Below are 19,786 nucleotides of genomic sequence, written 5' to 3' on the forward strand. Positions count from 1 at the left end.
CCTCTGATGCCCCGATTCTCTGTGACTGCATGTCGTGGTGGCCTCTGCCGAGCACGTGGCCTCCTGATTAAGGAGTGCGCAGCCATCCTGGGAGCGCAGCACCCACATTCCTCCCATCACAGGCTGTGATGAGAGCCAGTTCCCTCCCCCCACACCACATCAACCAAGAAGAGCCCTGGTGAGCAAGGAGGAGCCAGGCTAGAATCTAGGAGGAAGGGGGTCAGGGTGTGAGAACTTTGAGACCCCAGAAAAAGCAATCCCCATAAACGTCGCTCCAATGAAATTCACTGGGAAAAGGGACCGAGCCGGTGGGGGGTGGCTCAAGGCCAGAGACGGCCCAAGAGCAGAGCACGCAGGACAAGGCAAGGGTGACACGTGCCCACACGTCGCCCCGTCTCTCATCCTCCCATTCAGCCAACAACTCTTTCCAACGTGTCTTTGGACTGTACGCAAAATGCATTTTGTCTACAAAAAAATTTCTACTTTTTGGTGAGCGCCCGAGAAGGCCTTTGCTCTGTTTTGCCTGTGGCGGGGTGGGAGGGAGCTGGATAACCGGGGCTCGAGTTTTAAGCAGGTTGTCTGTCTGTCTGTCTGTCTTTATGAGCACACAATTATTGTGCAGAGGAATTTCATTGTGATACTGCCATATATGCACATAGCTGATCAAATTCATCTCTTTGTTTCTTTCAGGCTTTGGTTTTGCTTGTTTGGTTTTTTTTTTTTTGGTGCCAGTCCTGGGGCTTGAACTCAGGACCTGGGCACTGCCCCCTAGCTTTTTCTGTTCTCAAGACTATTACTCTACCACTTGAATCACATCATCATTTTCAGCTTTTTGCCAGTTAATTAGAGATAAGAGATGTTCTTGCCCTGGCTGGCTTCAAACCAAATCCTCCTATCTCAGCCTCCTGAGTAGCTAGGATTACAGGCATGAGCCACTCTCAGCCGGCTCATCACTCTTCCTTATACTTTTATTTTTTTTTATAACCTATTCCATCCTCCACCAGTGTAATCCAAAGCTCTTGGAATTCCATTAAGGTTGGGAGGACTTTTCAGGATTACTCCGATCCTGTCTGGCTGTGCTGACTCCTGCCCTCTGTTCTGAAGGGAAGCACACACACACACACACACACACACACACACACACACACCACACGCAGCAGCAGGGTGAGTTAGGTCAGCTCACCGGGCATGGAGGACCCTGGGTATGCCAAGGCCCAAATGTCTGTTCTGTCCCAACTCTGTTCTAAACCCTAGGGATATAATTAGGCCCTGGCTGTGTGGTTGGGTCCAGTGCCCAAGGCAGGCCATCAGCTCAGGCGGGCACTGAGGCATCTGGCAGCATCAAGGGTTTTCATTCTGTCCTAGAAGGAAGGCCCAGGGTTACTTTAGACACAAGAAAAATCACCAAGAGAAAATTCTGATCCAAGTGGCCCACCCACCTCCAAGTTCCTAAAACTGGAAACTTCTCTGCATTTGACCTGCCGCTCATGTGTGCACACACGTCCTCAGACTCACAAGAGTGTGCCCCCCAAGACCAGAACCGCATCACCACCCATGCACCCGAACAGCAGCTTTCTGTTGGTGTTGGTGGAAAGGAGTGTGGGTTGCCCCGTCCTGGCCTCACTGAGCTGTGGGGAGCAGGCCCACGCCGGCGACACTCTCAACGCAGCTTAATGACATCCTTCAGCTCTGCTGAGCCCGGCCTGAGTAACACATAAGAGGGCAGAGCGTGGCGTCTGCTTTTGGCTTAGCCGGCTGCACTGTGTGTGTCATGTTCCATGTGTGTCTGCCAGGCGGGCTGTGTTCTGGTCTCCATGGTGTCGGAATGACCAGGTGCTGGGATGGCAGGTGGGGGGAGAGGCCTGCAGCTCTCTGGATGCTAGTGCCTGCTCCTCCTTGCTGCTGTCAACGAAATGTCTGAGATGGAAGGGAGCGCCGGGTCCCTCAGTGCCACAACGAGCATAAGCTTAGCTGGCAACATTACATGTCAGAAGTAAGCACTAAGGTTCTTCCTCCCTGCATCCCCATCCATCCTCTACGTCACATATGCACACGTGTGCACATGCATTTACACAGACAGCACATGTGCACGTACACATGAACATGCATACTTGCACGGACCCGCATGCACACACAGCTGCTTGGGAGAGTCTCCCGGGCTCTGGCCTGCTGCATCAGAGCCTGTTCAGGAAGCAGTGTCCTCATCCGGGGCAGGGTCACTCCAGCTTGCCGTTCCTCCCCCTTGGGTGGGTTCTCTCCTCCCTGAGCACCCCAGGCTCACATTTGGGCTTCACTTATATGAACTGTCTGCGAGCGTGGAGACCCGTGTCCATCAACAGAACTGGCAGCTCTAATCACGTAACTGTTTTAACTGGAGAAGAAAGACTTGGCTTTGCCCTGTAGATTTCGCTTTTATATGACCAGAGTGAGGCGTTTCACGACTGACCACTGGCATTCGACTAGGGGCTGGAGCTGATCTTATCACAGCCTGATCTAGGCTGCAGCAATCTAATCATCTGATCACAGTATGTTAAGTTCTGCTCATTGTCAGGACAAACTGCTGGGGGATGTGAGGCTGGGATGGAAAAAAGGCAGGCGCTGCACAAGCCACCATAATTCTAATTTTATTTGGGTGTTCTCTGGTTATAAATAGCCACCTATTTTCTTGAAGGCATAATTCACAGTGGACATTTTAATATGTAAAGTTCTCCCAGCTGGGAAGTCTCTACCATTAATCACATGCAGTCTTAAACGCCTCAAAGTAAACACAACAAGAGGACGCAAAAGCAGTACAACAAAAAGTGTGACACTTATTTTTACCAAGACAGTCAACATGAGATGGTAAAATGTGAGCTTCATCCACCTATGGTGGATGGATGACTTTCCTGTAATCAGAGTTAATTTGAAAACAATTTGAATGGACACTTTTTCTAGTTCATTATTAAGATTTTGACAAGTTCAAAGCCAGACAATTTTCAGCTGTCATTTGTAGTTATACATAAATGTCCACGCAGAGGTCACCACCTAAATTAGAATTCTGTCACTGAGAAATTGAACCATGGAGACTTGGAAAGGCCTTAACTTTGATCATGACTCCAATTTTAACAATTACAAGTGGCTCAGAAATGAGTTTTACTGCCACAACTGCTCTGAAGGTGTTAGGGACACACCAAAAATACTGTTCTCAAACCACGCAAGGAACAGTGAGTGTTTCCTTGGGAGTGGAAGAGCGTGGTGGCAGTCCGGCCCTCTTTGCAGCAGCCTGATGTGTGCTTGAACCTGGGTCAGAGCACTTCTGTGAAAATACGCAGACAGATCCCTTGCCTGTTACTCTCCCCAACCCTGTCTCCCACCTTCATTTCCTTCCTGCAGTATTTGTTTATCAAGAGAGCGGAATCCGCTCATTCCACATGGTTTCTGATCCCACATCAGTTGGGTTTCCAAGTCGTAGAGTCCTTGTTTATCCTGTGAGTCACTACTAGCTGAGTGGGCAGTATGGGGTTTAATTAAAATAAACACATTTTATTCTTGTAGTCATCAACTTGCAAGAAATGCCACAATATTAATGACTCTGCTGCGCTGGTTAGGGAGGTTGGTATGCCCATCACCCGGGGATGTGAATGTTTTACTGTGACTGAATGAAAGCACTTGCTTGCGGAGAGGCACAGGCCGGGGAACCACCTCAGCTCCAGCCACACTTACCGACTAACCAAAGTTCACAGAGACGTTGACTGTTGAAAAGAACTAACCAACCAACCCTGTCCCGTGCCTTCTGAGAAGTCTGCCTCCTGTCCTGGAGACAAGGCATGCACTTGTAAGGTACCAGAAGGTTCTTGAGCTCGTGGCTTTTGCCATTCATTAAGAGATAAGAATCGTACTTCCGTCTGATTTCCCAAGCAGTCACTGGCCGTGTGTGTGTGTGTGTGTGTGTGTGTGTGTGTGTGTGTGTGTGTGTGTGTGTGTGTGTGTGTGTGTGTGTGTGTGTGTGTGTGTGTGTGTCCGTCAGGCTGAGTTGGCGGCTAACTCTGTCCCGCTCACGCGCATTGCAGGTCTAGGAACAGCTCTGGCTGCACTCCGTGGGGTGTGCTCCTGTGCTCTGCAAGGGAAATAACACTCCACGCTCTGGCTGTAAACCTAAGTGACAGGCATGACCCCACTGGGTAGCAGCAGATGGTTCTCTATGTGCATGCGGTGCACTGACACTGAAGACAGCCTCTGACACAAAGCCATGTCCATTTTCTTCCAGCAGTACACATGTGGAAGTCTGTTAAGATGAAGAAATTCCTTTTGCTTCACCAGTGTGCAGCACCTGACTGTTTATCTCCATCTTTCCTAACACCCGCACAGAAAGACCTGAGAACTGTGGGTCCAGCCCTGTGCCTCTTACGTGACCACCTGCGACTTGCTTTGTTTCTGCTTCTGTTTGTTTTTTTTCATTCAGTGTTGCATTCTAGTTATTTACGTGTCTTTCTCCTTTCCTCAACTAAACTAGACCCTCCTGTAGTCAGGATCTGTTTTCTATTAGATCTCTACAGAGCCTAAATGGCACAAACTGACAGATAAATTAAGAACCACCTGAAATTCACTTGTGAATCATACAAAGATGCCCCTTTGCTCAAGTGCTAGAATGCTGCATTTTGGAAAAATAGTTTTAAAGACCAGTATCAATAATTGTTCCTACCTGAGATCCCTCTTTATTTCCCAAGTGTTTCTTTCAAAGTGTAGAATTTAACAAAAAAAAAAAAATAGAGGTATTTGAGCCAGATATTTTAATGACCTATTCTTTAACATTTTTTCAACTTCTCCAGGATCGTTGGCCTAGTTATTTCATGTTAGGGCTAAACCACATTTCATTATGATCTTAACCCACTGCAGTTCCTGAAAAGGTACACTGTAATATCTTCCACACTGTCATATGCCTCCCTGAAAATTCATGCAAATGAGGTAGCAGATGGCAGACCTAGATATGCACTGATTTTTTTTTTTGCAGCAATAGAAACATTTTCACATGAGCTTCCACCTAGCAAGCTAATTTTAACTTGTTGATCCTACTTTGAACAGAGCTAACATGTGTCTAGGAAGAAGGTGACGGTTCTGGTGAGCAGATTGGATCAGGCGCTGTGATGACTTTTCTATGTTCTTTTTCTCTCCTCAGGTGGATCAGCGGAGCCGCCGTGGTCAACGCCTTTTATTCTTCAGGCAGAAATCAGATAGGTAAGGTGTCCTCCTAAGTAATCCTTTCATTATTTCTGTCACTCCCAACCCATAATGCTTTCCACCACTCATTTATAATACACATCCAGGACTAGAGCCAAGGCCAAGTTGCTCATTGGTTGGATACACTTCTTAAAAGTAGAATATATCCATGAACTTCTTTCTTCTAGACAGGAAAACATAAATCAGTATACATTGGATTAAGTGGTTTTGTTTCATTGACAATATTCCAATATTTAGCTAAAATGGCCTTCTGGTTTGTAAGTACTATCTCAAAGTTGTTGCTCAGTAAATCTCTATAAAGTCATGCTGAGATTCAGAGTCAGTATCAGCACTCTGTATCAGTACCGAGAGTCAACTTTGTGCAGATTCTGTTCTTTAGGAATTCTGTGTGATGGCTCTGGAGAAATTATGTCAGTGTATCATGTTGAGCTCTGTGAAACTGTGTGAAAATCACTTTTGATTAAAAGAGAAAACATACACACACTCACACACACACACACACATATACACTATTTATATGTGTGTGAAGCTGTGTGAAAATCACTTGATTAAAAAAGAAAATATGTATATATACATATATATGTATATGTTTGTATGTGAAATTGTGTGAAAAGCACTTTTGACTTTATATATATATCTATATATATATATACACACACACACACACATATATACATTCACACACACACACACACACATATGTGTGTGAGGAAAGTTCCCACGTGGCCCCATCTCCACAGAGCTCTCCTCAGCAAGCAGCTGTGGGCTTCTGTGAGGAAGCAGACCACCCTACATATCCAAGTTAAGACTAGCCTACAACAGGAACGGAATCCCAGCATTCTGAACAACATCCTCAGACTCAATTTTTAATATGCTATGAATTTGATTAGAAATTACAAAATATCCTTCGAGATATTTACCATGGATTTTTAAAAAGTTGAAAGAAGTTTATCTTTTATTTTAAAATGATGAACTCCTTTTGTTTCTCAGTTTAAGGAAGGAGGTTAAGAAGTTATCTGTTTTCTTCTGCTATTTTTAATATATATTTTTATTGTAAAGATACTGTAGAGAGAGGTTACAGTTACATGAGTAAGGTAATGAGTACATTTCCTATGGAGCATTGTTACCATTACTTTGTTTTTCCTCTACCATCCCTTTCCTCTCCACCTCCCCAAATCCTTCCCCCCCAAGTTGTAAAGTTCCTTTTCAACATAGTGTCTTGTACATCTTATTGTTACAATGGATCAGCCTGTATCCTTATTTCAGCATTTTGTTACTTCCTTTCCCCTCCCCAAATTAGAAAAATGTATATACAAGATGCAGGACACTGGAATCAAATTTAGTGAAAACAGGGGTTATACCATGGGGGAAGAACATACAAAAGAAACAAAAAAAAAATCACATAGTACATTATAAATACAATCCCAAGTTACTGGAGCTGATCCAAAACTTTGGCAAAGTAGCAGGGTATAAAATTAACCCTCAAAAATCAAAGGCTTTTCTGTATGCCAATAATGAGAAGAGCATGGCTGAAATCAGGAAAGCAACTCCTTTTGTAATAACCCCACAAAAATTTTTTTAAAAAAAACTATGAGTTAACTAAAGAAGTGAAAGACCTCTATGATATAAACTTTAAAAACCTGAAAAAGGAAATTAAAGCAGAACTAAGAAAGTGGAAAAACCTCTCAGGCTCCTTGATTGGGAGGATTAACATCATAAAAATGGCAATACTGCCAAAAGCTATCTACAAATTCAGTGCATTACCTATCAATATCCCAGTTTCATTCTTTAATGGAATCGAAGAAGCAATCTAAAAATTCATATGGAACAATAAAACACCCCAAATAGCAAAAACAATCCTTAGCAGAAAGAACAGTGCTGGAGGAATATCAATACCAAATTTCAGACTCTACTACAAAGCCATAGCAATCATAAAAGCTTGGTACTGTCATATGAACAGACCTAAGGACCAATGGAATAGAACTGAAGTCCCAGAAATGAACTTATAGACCTATAGCCACCTAATCTTTGCTAAGGGAGTTAAAAACAGAATGGAAGAAAGACAGCCTCTTCAGTAAATGGTGCTGGCAAAATTGGTTAAACACCTGTAGAAAACTAAAGCTGGATACTTATATATCATCCTGTACCAGAATCAACTCCAAATAGATCAAAGATATCGAAGTCAAGTGGACACCCTGAAAACATTACAGGAAGGAATAGGAGAAACTCTAACGCTCCTTGGCACAGGCCAAAATTTTCTTGATAAAGACTCAGAAACACAACAAATCAAAGAAAGGTTGGACAAATGGGATTACACGAAACTGCAGAGCTTCTGCATGGCAAAGGACATAGCTAGCAAGATCAATAGAAAGCCCAAGGACTAGAAGAAGATCTTCACTAGTTATACAACAGACAAGGGCCTCATATCTAAAATATACTTAGAGGAAGTGGCGCTGTGGCTCAAGTGGTAGAACACTAGCATTGAGCTGAAGAACGAGGAACAGCGCCCAGTTCCAGAGTTCAAGCCCCACAACCTAAATAAATAAATAAATAAAATATACTTAGAACTCAAAAAATTAAATCTTCCAACAACAAATCTTCAAAATCAACCACCCAATTAATAAGTGGACTAAAGACTTAAAGAGAAACTTCTCTGAAGAGGAAATAAGAATGGCCAATAGACACATGAAGAAATGCTCTAGCCGTAAAAGAAATGCAAATCAAAACAACATTGAGATTCCACCTCACCCCAGTTAGAATGGCTATAATCAAGAACTCTAATAACAACAGATGCTGGAGGGGATGTGGACAGAAGGGAACCCTACTGCATTGTTGGTGGGAGTGTAAACTTGTTCAACCACTTTGGAAAGTAGTATGGAGGTTCCTCAAAAGACTCCACATAGAGCTCCCCTGTGACCCAGCAATCCCACTTTTGGGCATTTACCCAAATGATCACAAACAAGGCCATACTAAAGCTACCAGCACCACTATGTTTATTGCAACATTGTTTACCATAGCTAAGATATGGAACCAACCCAGATGTCCCTCAGTAGATGGATGGATCAAGAAAATGTGAGATATATATATAATGGAATTCTATGCCTCCATCAGAAAGAATGACATTGCCCCATTTGTTAGGAAATGGAAAGACTTCTGCTATTTTTATGGTTTCTGTTTTTAGAGTAAATCTTGAATCCATCTGGAATTTACTCCAGTACATGATAGGAAAATAAGAAACTACATAGCCAGAGGAGGTTATGGTCACATAGCACAGAGATGAGGAACAAGGCATGCACACCTATGTTAAAACAAGTTCAGAGTCTAGGCTGCCCTGCTTTCTGGATTCTTTGAACTCGGGCCTCGCCATGTTAGTGGTAACAATGCAACCTGTGTCACCAGGCCCAGGTGGTGTCCCTCAAGGACCAGAGTAGCCTGTCCCATAATGTCTTTCTCTCTGGGGCTTCATCACTCTAGAGAGATCTCTGTCTCCTCTCCTCTGCTCCCCCCCTTTCTCTTTGTCTCCCCCGCTGCTCCTCCTTAATGTGCTTCTATGAGTCCTGAGCCCGGGGCTCACATGCATTAAGCATGCACTCTGTCACTGAGTCACATCCTCAACCCAGAAGACCCTTCTGATCTTCACAGTGTGTCAGGCCACACCCAGCTCCTGCCGCAGTCACACCAAGGTACGCAGTTCACCAGGATCTCTGCATGAGGGTGGCCTCTCTTAAAGCTCATTTAAGTCTTCAAAGGGGGGTGGTGTGGACCAAAACCCATGAGACCACCCACCCCTCCATGCCTGCAGAACAAGCACCAGAGCTTATGCAAGCATGTGCACCTCCCTAATCACAGCCTTGGTGGGTTTGGCGGGAGATCCATTACAAAGTGCGAAAGAATATAGAAAAGCGTGCGGCATACACACAACCCCACTTACACACAGGGACACAAAATGCCTCAAGTCGAAGCACTTACTCATTTGACTTTTGTTGTTCAAGCCGTGGGGCTTGAACTCAGGGCCTGGGTACTGTCTCTGAGCTCTTTTGCTCAAGGCTAGCACTCTACCACTTTCAGCCATGGTGCGTCTTCTGGTTTTTGAGTGGTTAATTGTAGATCAGAGTCTCTCAGGGACTTTTCTGCTTGGGTGATCCCCAGATCTCAGCCTCCTCAATAGGATTGCAAGCGTAGGCCACTGGCGCCTGGCCTCATTTGATTCATTGTTCTGCCCAGCAAGAGAGAAAACCTGAGTTCAAATCCCAGTACTGAAAGAAAGCACAGCTAAGGCAGTTGGCTACAAACAGCAGTTGCAAAGCTGATAACAGCAGCAATAAGGCGAATAGGGAGATTATCATGACCCAAGCTTAGCCGACAGAGTCAAAGGTAAAATCATAATCTGCAAAGTTGAACTTAAAGACTAGTATTTAATACAAGCCATAAAAATCTTATCACTTGTTCGCAGAGTGGCATGCCAGGCTGTAATTAAATCAGCAGGCTCTTTATAGTTAATGTTTAGTCTTGATAGCACATTTCATAAGAGCATTTTATATAATGGGTGGATTTTAATCAGAGTGCAGAGTGTGGGAGATAGCGCTCACTTTAAGTTAATAAAGTACTGCACACCACTCTCATACCTCCGGCTAAAAATAACTTCTTGGCATCTTTAGCTCTGGCAGAAACATGCAAGATCCAACTTTCATCAGAACCCCCCAGGGACAAAGGGCTTTTTATTATTATTTTGTCATTTGAACATGAAGGCAACTTTCCTGTTTTTTAAAAGTCCTTCTGTAAAAATAATATTTATCCCTGAAAAATAAGAGCAGGAGGTTAGGTCATATTTAGTCCACACAAAAAACATTTAGTACTCTGTGCTACTTAGATCTTACGGGTGTTTTATTTTTTTTTTCAATATCTTAAATTTCTGAAGGTCAGGGCCTTTCATGTGAATTCCTGCTATCTTGCACAACACCAGCCCTGGGGTTTGCATGGAAAAATGTGTTCCCACTGAAGGCTCTTTTCCTAATGACAAAACACAATGAGTCAGAGCCTTCGTGGAGCCTAGAATTTGCAAGCACGAATACAGAATTACAGAGCTGTAAGCATTCATTTGTAAGGTTAGAGATTAATCATGCTATACATTGTTGTCCCAGACCAACAGTGAGTATTATTACTGTTGTTGTTTTAATTAAATACACCCCAAAGGAAGAGAAGAAAGGCACATCCATGTTGCTAGGAAGCATCGGGAGGCAGAGAGGAGGGCAAGATTGCAAGGCTGGGGTAAAGGGCTGAGTGAGCTGGAGAGCAGAGGTAGCCAGCGTCCCCATGGATGAGGAGGGGTCCCAACCAGAGAGACACTGTCATGTGACTGTGGCTTACACGAAGGGTAGATGCATGATGCATGATGGGTGAGCCAGGAAGTGAGGAGGGAAGGTAGAGGACTAGGTCATTCTCCAGACCAAAAGGAGGTGGAGCCAAGATGGCAGAGGTCAGAGTGTCATGAAGATGCAGGCAAAAGGAAGCAGGAAGGGCCTCATGTCCCACACTCAGCAAAAGACACTAGGCCCCCAGACACAGCAAAGAGGCATACTGTCCACGCCTAAGTCCTGCCAGCTGCCTTGGGAGGCCGGAGGGGAAGAAGCGCCGTGCTCCCACACCTGCACGCAGAGCGCCAGTGGTCGGCGCGGGCCAGGGATGGACCTCCCCAAGCCAAGATCTGCCAGCTGCTGGGCTGCACTTGTTAGGATTTTCCACCCATTCGCTTCTCCCGATGAACCATCCCATCACCGCTCACAATTCAGGTCAGCCACTGCTGTGGCTTCAGGCTCCGGAGACAAGGAGGAGCTCCAGTGTCCCAGCCAACAAAGACACTCAAGCCTCGGCTCCCAATGGGATATGTATTTGAGGTGCTGAGGTGGGCAGGAGAAGATTGGACAAGGAAGAAATCCAACCATAACCAACAAAAGGCACAGAGTGTGAGGTAGTCCCAGGTGCCTTGAAGACAGTGAGCTCAGAATAACCTGTGGGCGGGAAGCATGGAATGCGGGGCAGCATTAGTTGAGATCATATTAGAAAAGGTTAAAGTCTTAGACAATTAAAATGAATATTTGAACTATTGAATAACCATGTCTCCCACATATATACCACGGGGAAAGGGCTTTGTGAAGGTCAGGAATAAATCATCCTTGCTCCAAACTCTTCCCTACAAAAATCAATCTTAAAAGAGCTCAGGTAGTGGATCAGGTGAGTAAATCAGATGATCACATCAGTCCTGGGCGGTAGATTGGCTGCCTTGATGTGGAAGGGCTTGTCCCGGTTCACGCCACACCATCCTGGTTCTTGCCATATGATTCCAGTTCCCACCACACCGTCCTGTATGTGCCCCAGTGCCACTGGCACGGAGGAAAACAGGTGGGCAAGCAAGAAGCCCACTGTAGGCCTGCTGCCAGCGGTAGAGTACACAGGGCTCATCTCCCGCCCCGTCTTTCCCGCAGTCTTCCCAGCTGGCATCCTGCAGCCACCCTTCTTCAGCGCCCAGCAGTCCAACTCCCTCAACTACGGGGGCATCGGTATGGTCATCGGACACGAAATCACCCATGGCTTTGATGACAATGGTAAGTGCCAGGGATATTTCCTTTGGGATTTGACCTCTAGGAATGAGCAGTGTATCACCTGGAGCTGGTAGCTTCACACCTGAAATTGTAGCAACTCAGAAGTCTGAGGTCCAGAAAAACATGGCTCAAAGCCAGCCAAAGCCTAAGAGACTCTGTATTTAAAATAAATAGCAAAATACAGGCTGGAGGCATGGCCCAAGTGGCAGAGCACCAGCTCCCATGCAAAGCAGAAGGACCCTGAGGTCAAACCTCAGCACTACCGATGAAGAAATTAAAATCCAGAGTTACAATTGTCTATACAAAACTCCATCGCTTCATACGTAGGGAGCAGGGGACCAGTGTGTGTGTGTGGCTGGCAGCTCCCTTACTTCATGGTTCACATTAAACAGTACAAGTAAATGCTCAGATACCGGAAGTCAAAAAGAGGAAAAACAGCATCATTTGGCAAAAAAGTTCCAGGAAGGGGGTGGGGGAGTATTTCAAGTAGAAAGATACAGCCCTGAGCAGTTGCTCCCAGGGGCTGGAGGAATAGGAAGCCCAGAGTAACAATGCTGACCTTCTGAACGTTCCAGAATGCCAAATTAAACAGATGAGGACTGTTTACCAGGTGGGCCTTCCCCAGATGAGGAAGCCAGCAGTTTCTCCCATCCTCTGCCCCGTTTGCTCTTCTCCACATAGTAGTCTTCCACCCCTGTCATTTGAAACTAAAGATTCCTGGGGACACGCAGGTCATCTGTGCATCTGTGTCCTTGTTATGACATTAGAATTTTGAATGCAGCCGTGCAGGTTAACTTTTGTCTGTGATTTTACATTTACGGGCATTAAAGAACAAAACCAAACTAGGACAGGAGATACTGTCATTCTTGCTATAACGCATCTCCCTCATTAAATAAACACCTCACAGGCCGAAACTTTAACAAGGATGGAGACCTCGTGGATTGGTGGACACAGCAGTCAGCCGACAACTTCAAGGCACAGTCGCAGTGCATGGTGTACCAGTACGGGAACTTCACCTGGGACCTGGCGGGCGGGCAGCACGTACGTCCTCAGAACTGTCCAGAAAGCTCTCAGATATGGTCAGTCCTAGGAGAAGTCTTGGCTTTTCTCAGCAGTCCTAACAAAGGATCTTTTCTAAACAGCTCAATGGACTTAACACACTGGGGGAAAACATCGCAGATAACGGAGGCCTGGGCCAGGCGTACAGGGTGAGTGGTGCCGTTTTATTCTGACAGTAATGATGGCCGTGTTGCTTTGACTACACCTCAGTGTCCCAGTGAGGGGCAGGCACTGGGATCTCCCGACCCCTGGGTGGAGTCCTCACCAGCAGTGTCTGCCTCCCATCCCCTCGTGGCTGGGAAGCTGAGCATCATGAGAGCCGTCTCCGCTCTGTGAGGCCCTCCTTCTTTGAGATGTCTCCTCTCTGGTTCCCTCTCTGTTGCCCTGGCCGTCTGCTTCTCCTGAAGCAGACTCACTCCTCCTGGCTCTCACCGAGTTTCCCATCCTTTCACTGGGGCCTGAAAAAGTTCACAGCAGTGAGCTGGTAGGATCCCGAGGTAGGATTCTGTGTGTTCACCCTGCAGATGCTCTGCAGATCCATGCAGAGGAGGCAAAGAAAGGAGACACCCCTCTCTCTCCCCAGTGGGATCCCTTCCTTTATAAGAACTGGACAGAGCATCTGGGGTCAATCTCTTTAAATATTTTCGTACACTGGGGCTGGGGAGGTGGCTCAGTGGTAGAGCGCTTGCCTTGCATGCTCGAGGCCCTGGGTTCGATTCCTCAGCACCACATAAGCAAAAAGAAAAAAGCTGGAAGTGGTGCTGTGGTTCAAGTGGTAGAGCGTTAGCCTTGAGCTGAAGAGCTGAGGGACAGCGCCCAGGCCCAGAGTTCAGGCCCCATGACCGGACCCAAAAAAAAAAAAATATTTTTGTACACTAAGGTGATCAACATACAAATGTATGTGAAAGAGAAATTGTGAGAGTGTATGTGTTTGGTACAGGAATGAAGGACAGTTGCAATTTTTAGTAGTGGTGTGTAAACCCTTAAGAACTGAGAACCCTCTCTGTCATTCAAGTGGCCTAATTCCTTCCTCCTAATGTCACTGCGATCTGGTTTCTTTGCCCCAACTTCGGGGGCACTGGCCCTTCCCCTTGGACACCTGGGACACTAAGGATCTCTTGACTTTTGGCAAGAGTCACTTAGGCTAAATCTGGGAGAGTTTATTTTGTGCAGAGTAGTAACTACGCTAAATATAGCCGTGACAAATGGCCACCTCAGCAGCCGGCCGCATGTCCCCATCTAGCTGGAGCCGACATTTATGTAAGCCACTGGCAGCAGGTCTAAGTCACCCATTCATGTAAACACCACTGTTGTCACCTGGCACGTGCCAGGCTCTCGTACTTGTAAACCAGTGTCATGTTCTTTGCGGCGTATTGGTAAATAAACCCACAAAATGGTATAAGTGAACAGTATTTTGATGTGGAAGACTAATTACTTGAGTCCACGCCATTCTGAGTAGGTTTATTGTGACCATCCAGGCAATATAACCACCCTTCTGCTTCCAGGCCTATCAGAATTACGTTAAAAAGAACGGCGAAGAGAAACTCCTTCCTGGGCTTGACCTTAATCACAAACAACTGTTCTTCCTGAACTTCGCCCAGGTACTGCATCTTTCTTGATTGAGTATGATGCAAAGCATGTGTAATTTCACAGAACTTTCTGTGCTGCGTGCATGTTGCCTTGTTTCCCCCAGTGGTGACAGGACCTTGGGGTTGACCTTGGGGTTGACTGGTCAGACCTCATCTATGATCGTGATCATGTCCTGGCTGCCATTTATCAAATGTTACTGAAGAATGCAGAATTCCACTTTAATTGTGCTTTTCCTCCAACCTGCCCTGAGCACATTGCTTTGCTTTGTCTACTCCGATCTCTAGGTGTGGTGTGGCACCTACCGGCCGGAGTATGCACTCAACTCCATTAAGACAGACGTGCACAGTCCAGGCAACTTCAGGTAGGTGGCCTGAGGGGCAGCCAGGCACGGCCACATTGTCTGCACTGCTACCACATTTGGCTCTGAGTTTATAACGTAGTGTTGTGCGTGTGAGATACAGAGACACACAGAGAGGACCAGTGCATACAATAGCACGTGAAGAGAGAGGGCCCCACTCACAGTCCCAGGTGTTTTACTCCAGCACATCTGTGTCCTAACCCTGGGTCTTGATGGATTGCAGGAAGAAAGATGCTCCTTTAAAGGCAGCAAGGAATTTCTAAGAGCCCTGGAGTTCAATAGCTCTAATGTTGTGAGTTCTAGGATCTAGAATTGAGTTGGAAGATACTTAACATCCTTCCCAAATTAGAACACCATAGGTTGAAAGAGAACTACCCGCCAACTTTCTAATTTTGGACTGTGGACCTTAAGCAGCCATTTTGGAGGCTGAATTCTGAAGACTGCCCCTCCCTCCACAAATAATCACATTTCAACATCCACCCCCATCAACAGCACCCGCCCCCACGCAAGAATGTCTGGAAAACAGAATAGTGACGAAAGTCCTCGCGGGGTGTTTGGGAAACAGAGGTTGAGAACAAAAGGGAACAAAAGCCCTACCTGGAAGGAACATGAACATAACAGTCCTGGAGGGGACACTTCGGGCCATGAAACACCACTGTAGCCGGCCGGCGTGTGAATGGAGAATCCAGCTGTCCCAGTGTACTCTGTCAGGGCTGTCGACCATGTCCAGCGTGCCCCATGCTCCTGCTGAGTGTGCTTATACACCAGGCATGCCTCGTGTTCACGCCTAGCGTGCTGTCCGTGATCCTGAGTTTGCTCACGCCATGTGTGCTCCGTGCTTACGCTGAGCAGCCTCCCCTGCATTTCCCTCAAACTCCATTCACTCAGCAGCCATTTTCTGTGCAAACCCAAATTAGCTGCCATGGAGGTAATGAACAAAAGATAGCACCAGGCCAGTTCCAATCATTTCCCAGTATAGCTCATTCAAGAAATGTTTAGTTTTCACTTTTAAAAGTTGTCTTTTCGGGGCTGGGAAGGTGGCTCAGTGGTAGAACCCTTGCATGCATGAGGCCCTGGGTTCAATTCCTCAGCACCACATAAGCAAAAAGAAAAAAGCTGGAAGTGGTGCTCTGACTCAAGTGGTAGAGCGCTAGCCTTGAGCTGAAGAGCTGAGGGACAGCGCCCAGGCCCAGAGTTCAGGTCCCACAACCGGACCCAAAAAAAAAAAAAAAAAGTTGTCTTTTCCTTTTGTCAAAAAAGGAGGTATGAGGGCTAGGAAGGTGGCGCTGGGTTCGATTCCTCAGCACCACATAAGCAGAAAAAGCTGGAAATGATGCTGTGACTCAAGTGGTAGAGCACTAGCCTTGAGCTGAAGAGCTGAGGGACAACGCCCAGGCCCAGAGTTCAGACCCCACAACCAACAACAAAAAAAAAGAGTGTGGTGGGGGTTTCCCATCACTGGAATCTTGGTAAGTTGAAAGTATTATCATTGCATTCTGAGACTGGCAGGGAACATTTATAATTCACACACTCCATCATATAATCAATTTTATTAAATGTGTCCCCATGTGCCCCGTGAACTAAACCAAGTACCCATGAACACCTGGGTTCCTATAATGTTAATAGAATGCCTTGCCTGCCTGCCCTCCCCCAAGGAAGAAGAGTTAGAAATTAACTTCACAGCAGGAAAAATCAGTCTCAACCACTACAGCAGTATTTCCTTAAAATGCATTTGCTACCTTCCTTGATGAGCACAGAATCTTCAACTATACCCTTTTGCCCCATAAATTCATCAGCTGCATAGCATTATTCTACTAACTGAAACTCCAGGGCTTTTTGTTGCTCCTCTCTCTGTCTGTCTGACTGTGTCTCTCTCTATGTCTCTCTCTGTCACTCTGTCTTTCTCTTGTTTCTCTGTCTCTGTCTCTGTCTGTGTGTATGTCTCTCTCTCTTTTGAACCAGCTCTGGGGTGTGAACTCAAGGCCTCACACTCTTGTTTAACTTTCTCCCTCAAGGCCGGCGCTCTGCCACTTGAGCCCCTCACCTTCATTTCCAGCTCTGTGCTGGCTGGCTCATTGGAGATGTGTGTCCCATGTGTCTTGCTCAGGCAGGCTTCGAAGTGTGACCCTCAGATCTCAGCCTCCTGAGCAGCTAGGGTTACAGGCCTGTACCATGGGCAGCCAGCTGTGTTGCTCATTCTTATGTTGAAAATCTCAATAACTAACTTGCCCTTAGGAGTTAATAGGTAAGCACATAACAGGATTCTGCCCCCAATTTTTAAAACCATAAAAGTTTTACATAATTTTATACAATTAGAATCGCTAACATTTTTTGATTCATACCATGTGGGAAAGTATTTGTATCACTTAGTAACTTTGGGGGTTCTGGCTTAAAAGATATCTCCAACTATTTTTTCATTCATAATGAGAGAAGTATGTGTGTGTGATTTCAAGAGTAAATGGAACGCCAACTTTTTGTCGAGGAAATTATTATTTTCTCTGGAGGTGAAGGGATTTCCTTGGCAAAAGGTTGAGTTTACATTTATTTTGCAAGCATGCTGCTTCCTGGCTGTACAAAGCAAAACATATTTGTTCAGGAACTTTAAAAGTAACAGCCACTGAGCTGCTACTCACAAACCAGGCTTGATGTTGTACATGAAAATATTTTCAGAGGGAAATTTGTAAACCTGTGCCCAAGCAGCACACACAGCATCACAGACAAAAGACACATTCTTGATGTAAAACCAGAAGCTGTGTTTGGCATATGCTGCCTTCCTAAACCCCGATGTGCTTCTAAATAAACCTTAAGACTTAAAAAGTAATTCCTTTAAATATGGTAGACGTTAAGTCCACAATTTAAATATGATTTCTTTTTGGAAACCCAACCCTTGGTTAGCTATCAGGGTCATAGTGAGGACTGACCTGCGTTCTTCTCTTTGCTTTTTACATTTTTATTAATGTATATCGGTTGTATGGAGAAGGTATCATTTTGATATTTCTATACACACATACAGTGTACCCAAATCAAATCTCCCTCAGCTCCTCCACCTTTAAAACAAATTTCAATATGTTACACTCTTCTGTTTTCAAACATGTGTATCAACTCCTACTTTATAAAACTCACATCACTGACAAGCCATGGAATTTTTTCATGGCCTCATTTCCAATATTTTTTGTTCATTTGTTTTGGAAGTACTGGAGTTTGAACTCAGAGCCTTGCGCTTGCTCAGCTTGCTCACTTGACTGGTATTCTACCTCTTGAGCCATGCCTCCTGTCTTGCTTTTTGCTGCTTATTTGGGGATGGCCTCAAGTCATGATACTCCAGATTTTATTTTCCTGCATGGGTAGTATTATAGGCACAAGTCACCAGTGTCCTGCTTAATTTCCAAAACTCTTTCTAGTGTTTTGTGCAGATATTTTCAACTAATCTGGCTGTTGGGTTTCTTTGTATGATTAGCATGCTTGGGGCTAGCCTATCTCCAATGTGTCCGTGTTTCTTCATTTCCTTTAAACAGGAGCCTTGGTTCCTGATATTTTATTTTATATAGAGGTGGATTTGTATGCATTCTGCAGATTCTATTTATCTTTAGCACCTGCCTACAAACTTCTCAAAATGGCTGGAAAATAACTACAGCACAAAAGGGCTGGAGGCGTGGCCCGTTCACGTGGCCTTCCCAGAAACTCCCCAGCGTCCCCGGGACTGCAGACCTGCATGTCACACACCGACAGGAACTTTTTATTTAGTTATATATTTGGTCTGTCTCTAGGATCATTGGGACTCTACAGAACTCCGCTGAGTTTGCCGAAGCCTTCCACTGCCGCAAGAATTCCTACATGAACCCAGAGAGGAAGTGCCGTGTGTGGTGAGCGTGCCTGAAGCCCCTGGCACAGACTGGCCAATCCCGCAGGCCTGCAACTCTCCAAGCCCCAACACAGACCTGGCGGTCACTGGAGGGACTCGAGGGGGGGGAGAGTGCGTCGTGGAAGGAGACACGATGACACAAATGGAATTTGGTTATTCTGGCACAAGTACGGAAGGAGGGGACTCTGATACCATCCAGTCCGTCCCCCGGCCCTGCCCAGCTCTGAGCTCACATATGTCTTACCACACTCCTACCACTCAGTCTGCCATCTTTTATTTTCAGCAATCTTGGGGGCAAAAATGAGTATCTAAGACTGTTCTTTTTTCTTGTATCTGCTTTACTGATTGAGACTCTTGAAGCTCCTGCAATTTTCTAAACAACTTCTTGTTCTCTCTCTCTCTCTCTCTCTCTCTCTCTCTCTGTCTTTCAGAACTTGGTCTTTTTAAAGGGATTTGTAGTAATGTATAAAATAATAATTTTTATATTTAATTATCAACTACATTATGACTAAGGAACTGTTACTATAATCAATGATGATTGAAGTTTCAGACCAAACAATTGTGAACCAAGATCTGTAAAATGGCATACAGATGAAAATTTGAGACTATTTAAACTTATAAATCATATTGATGAAAAGCTTTAAGCACAAACTTAGAAAAGTTTTCTAGAGATGTACAATATTTGGGGTGACAAGGAAGATTTTCAAGCTGAAGTCTGTCCTACAGCGGCTGCGTCGCTCTGTGTTTCCACACCCTCTCGGGCTACTACCTGACAAAACTATTTTGATAATAAATAAATTCAAGTCGTGAGCCTTCACTCACAAGCCACGTGGCTTTAGTGCATGTTTCTAAACAGGAAGGGAGGGTTCGCATGGACTTGCTCTGGAATTCCAAGTCACGTCGCATTGTGGACTGGGGGATGGGAGGGGACTTCTAGACCCCTCCCATACAACTTTCTCTTCCTGTCTTATTAGTTACCTTTTGTATTTTTTGCCAGTATTGGGACTAGAACTCAGGGCCTGGATGCTGTCCATTAGCTTTTTCACTCAAGGCTAGCGCTGTACCACCTGAGCCACAGCTCTTCTTCCAGCTTTATGGTGG

The 19,786-nt window shown here is 45.4% G+C and overlaps 1 protein-coding gene across 3 annotated transcripts in view; it reads left to right on the forward strand.

The window, feature by feature from the left end:
- Mme (membrane metalloendopeptidase) overlaps positions 1-19,509 on the forward strand; it is a 71,135-nt gene extending 51,626 nt beyond the window's left edge. For 2 of the 3 annotated variants that reach the window (XM_042685470.1, XM_042685468.1), the window contains exons 17-23: positions 5,156-5,214; positions 11,700-11,819; positions 12,724-12,857; positions 12,959-13,024; positions 14,381-14,476; positions 14,750-14,826; positions 18,591-19,509. In XM_042685470.1, coding sequence (XP_042541404.1) covers positions 5,156-5,214; positions 11,700-11,819; positions 12,724-12,857; positions 12,959-13,024; positions 14,381-14,476; positions 14,750-14,826; positions 18,591-18,690 — 652 coding nt within the window. In that variant the 3' untranslated portion in view covers positions 18,691-19,509. Of the gene's footprint in view, positions 1-5,155; positions 5,215-11,699; positions 11,823-12,723; positions 12,858-12,958; positions 13,025-14,380; positions 14,477-14,749; positions 14,827-18,590 lie in introns of all 3 variants that reach the window. The other variant, XM_042685469.1, reaches the window with a different exon arrangement.
- Positions 19,510-19,786: the final 277 nt, after the last annotated feature.

This window comes from Dipodomys spectabilis, unplaced genomic scaffold (assembly GCF_019054845.1).
Source record: "Dipodomys spectabilis isolate Male_0828 unplaced genomic scaffold, ASM1905484v1 ptg000095l, whole genome shotgun sequence".
Lineage (NCBI taxonomy): Eukaryota > Metazoa > Chordata > Mammalia > Rodentia > Heteromyidae > Dipodomys > Dipodomys spectabilis.